The sequence below is a fragment of the Physeter macrocephalus genome, chromosome 11 (genome assembly GCF_002837175.3).
Source record: "Physeter macrocephalus isolate SW-GA chromosome 11, ASM283717v5, whole genome shotgun sequence".
In the NCBI taxonomy this organism is placed as follows: Eukaryota; Metazoa; Chordata; class Mammalia; order Artiodactyla; family Physeteridae; genus Physeter; species Physeter macrocephalus.
In genome coordinates this window covers 626,540-629,817 of record NC_041224.1, presented here as the reverse complement: position 1 = coordinate 629,817, position 3,278 = coordinate 626,540, and the positions used below count along the sequence as shown (strand labels likewise).

Here is a 3,278-nt window from a genome sequence, read left to right as displayed (position 1 = left end):
GAGAGGCCACGACAGTGAGAGGCCCGCGTACCACCAAAAAAAAAAAAAAAAAAAAAAAGGGAGAGGAAATCACATGTACAGTTAAAAAGTATCAAACCAACAGATTGATAAAATCGTTGGTTACCTAGAGATGCAGAAGAAGAGGGACAGCTGGAAGGGGATATGGATGAGTGTAGTTGAATTCTTTAACTATGTTTTTCTGTAATTTTGAATTTGATCTACATAAATGCTCAAACATGTTTTACCTGTTCAAAACTAAAATTTACTCACAAGGAAAAGAAAAGCAAACCAAATTTGAAATCAAACCCAAACAAGTTACTCTAACTGTATATCATATGGATGACATATACAGAAAAATCGTTCTTTGGAGTGACATTGGAACACAATATTCTTATTGCCCATCTTTAATTGAATATATTCTAAGGACAAAAAGAAATACCCCTTCCAAAAAAAAATCTAAAATTCACCAAGTAATTTTCTGCTATTTGCATTTTAAATCTACTTTATGTCTGTTGAAAACTGTAGCAAATTAGTAAATATGTAAATGTTATTAGAAACGGGTATTTTTCTATGTAAGAGAAAAGAGGTACAATGTAAAATTTTAAAAGTTAAGAAAAGCCATGTAATATTAAATGTGAATTGAGAGTATCAGTATGAACTCATGATTTAAATACATTTCTTAGCTTTAGCCACTGAAAGCGCTTAACAGGCAATGATTTTACAATGGCAATGAGTACAATAGCTCCCTGAGTACAGAGATCTTGGATTTCAAATACTGTTTTTCAATAAAAGATCCCAGCGTTCCTTGGAGAAATGGCTAATTCTGGAACTGGGGCAGGAAAGTACAAGGTGAGCCCAGGACCTTTTCTTGTGCCAAAAAGCAGGGAAGTGCTCAAAGAATGATGGGGACATCTCAAGGGACACAGGAGCCAGCCAGCTTGAAGGAGTTCCCTCTGGCCAGATTTGGGGCAATTTGAGCACCAAAAATGAGTGCAATTGATCATAAAAATGGAATTAATAAAAAACCACAAGTCTGTAGCACTGTTCAAAGAAAGACAGAAAAAAACCAATTTGCCACCATCAAAAGTGACTGTAGCAACTCCTTATTCTGAAAGTTAGCAAAGAGAAGGAGGCATTTACCCTTCCTTTGTAAAAGGAAGTGTAATTCATCTCCAGCAGGTAAGGAAAAGCTCTTGTTTATAGAGGTATGCCTGCAAAGAAATGAAGGAGAAAAGAAAACTTAGAAAATCACCGATTTGCAACTATCAGTTAAACAATATATACAATTAAATATCAATGGATGTGTATATTATCAAGTACAGAACAGATGATCCACACGCTGCCAAACAGATTTTCAAGAGAATCCCGTCCTTGCAACGGGAGAACGTGTGGGCTATCACTTTAGCCAAGAGATCATATTTAGTGTCATATTCAAGCTGGCATTCAGTCTCCTCACTGAAGTGATATGAAGTACAAATCACCTATGAGGTGTCCCTGCCAAAGGTGTTTAACATAATTCCAATCCAGTCTTTAGACCCAGCTTCCAGTTTACAGGAAAAATCAGGGGGGTAGGTTATGCCACACCACAAGGAAACAGAGAAATCCAGAATATGGGTTATTCCACCAGACTTTGGCCTGGACTCTTCTAAGAAAAGTCAGTGTCATAAAACAAAACAAACATAGCAAAGTTTGAGGGGCTGTTCTTGTTTAACTTGCTTAACCAAATACAATGAGTGAAACTTGATTGGATCTGGGTTCAAAAACACAGGCAAAAGCTACAAACGCAATTGGGGACAAAGAGATTTTAATCTGGACTGGCTCTTAAACTCGGATATAAATATGGAACTATTGTTAATTTTCTTAGGTGTGATAATGGTTTATGCTTATGTAAGGAAATATGGTTATTAAGGAGATGCAGGATGAAATATTTAGGGGTGAAATCTTGAGATGTCCATTACTTCATTTCAAAAATTCATATAGGGGCTTCCCCGGTGGCGCAGTGGTTGAGAGTCCGCCTGCCGATGCAGGGGACACGGGTTCGTGCCCCGGTCCGGGAAGATCCCACGTGCCGCGGAGCGGCTGGGCGTCCGGAGCCTGTGCCCCGCAACGGGGGAGGCCACGGCAGAGGGAGGCCCGCGTACCGCAAAAAAAAAAAGAAAAAAAAAAAAAAAAAAAAATTCATATAGATGATCGATAGATAGCTTGGTAGAGAGATAGATAGGTATGGAAGGACCAGATATGTCAAAATTTTAATAATTGTTGGATCACGGTTTTGATATTTTTCATAATCAAAAGTTGGGTGAAAATTCATATTTGAATTGAATAGAGTAAGAGACACTATCTGGCCCTTAGTAAATAGAGACTCCATGCATTTTCTTTTTGCTTCCCTGGATCACTGAACAGAGCTTCCCAAAGTGACAAAGGCAGCATGTGAGAGGTGGACGGGACCGTGGAGATCAGCTGTCCAACCCCCTGATGTGACCGTCGGGAAGACGAGGTCTGGTCCCTGAGTGCGGTAGCTGGTGAACATTTAGGACCACCTCCTTGAGGCTCTGTCATTCTTCCCAGTAAGAGAGTGAGCTCTGGAATCAGGACGGCGTGGATGCCAAGCCCCTGTGTGACCTCAGGCAAGTCACTTGACGCCCCTGAGGTGTATCTTCTGCCCACATCCTCCTGACAGGATAATAGTCTAGTCTCACGTAGTCGTCACGAGGATGAAGTGAGAAAAATGTGTACCGAGAACCTTGGGTAGAACTGCCACAGAGCTGAGAATCCCAGGAAACGCTGGTTCTTTTTATTCTTACCTCCCACCCCTCAGCACCCTCCGTGTCTCTCCTTCCCCTGCCTTTTGCTACGGTCGCCCTTCAGCATCCGTCTCACCTGGGCTTTCGAGAGCAAGGCCGGCTGCAGTATCACTGTTCCAGTGGGCTCCTGCGTCTCTCTGTGGCTGTATGTGCCCTGCCATCTGTCCTGAGCTGCACGGTGACATGGTGCCAAGGAAACGTCCTTCACAGCTCTTTGGGCCTCCTGCTCACCAACACGGCCAAAGAAGGTGGCTTCAGCCCACATTCTTGTAAAATAAAACGGTGAAGAAATCAGGGGTGGCTTAAAACAGATTTTGTAAAAAGAAATATAAAATGTGAAGAAAAGTATAAATCCAGAAATCCTTTGACGGGTACAGTTTGTTGTGTGCTGTAGCTCACAAACAGGGGGCGACAGTGGCTCTTTTTTTTTTTTTTTTTTTTTTAATATCTTGACCTTCATTAATTTATTTTCAG

At 41.2% G+C, this 3,278-nt stretch overlaps 1 protein-coding gene across 1 annotated transcript in view; it reads right to left on the bottom strand.

The window, feature by feature from the left end:
• The window catches only part of SH3BGRL2 (SH3 domain binding glutamate rich protein like 2), a 77,307-nt gene extending 74,238 nt beyond the window's left edge, over positions 1-3,069 (bottom strand). The window contains exon 1 of the mRNA XM_024132966.3: positions 2,881-3,069. Coding sequence (XP_023988734.1) covers positions 2,881-3,069 — 189 coding nt within the window. The remainder of the gene's footprint in view (positions 1-2,880) is intronic.
• Positions 3,070-3,278: the final 209 nt, after the last annotated feature.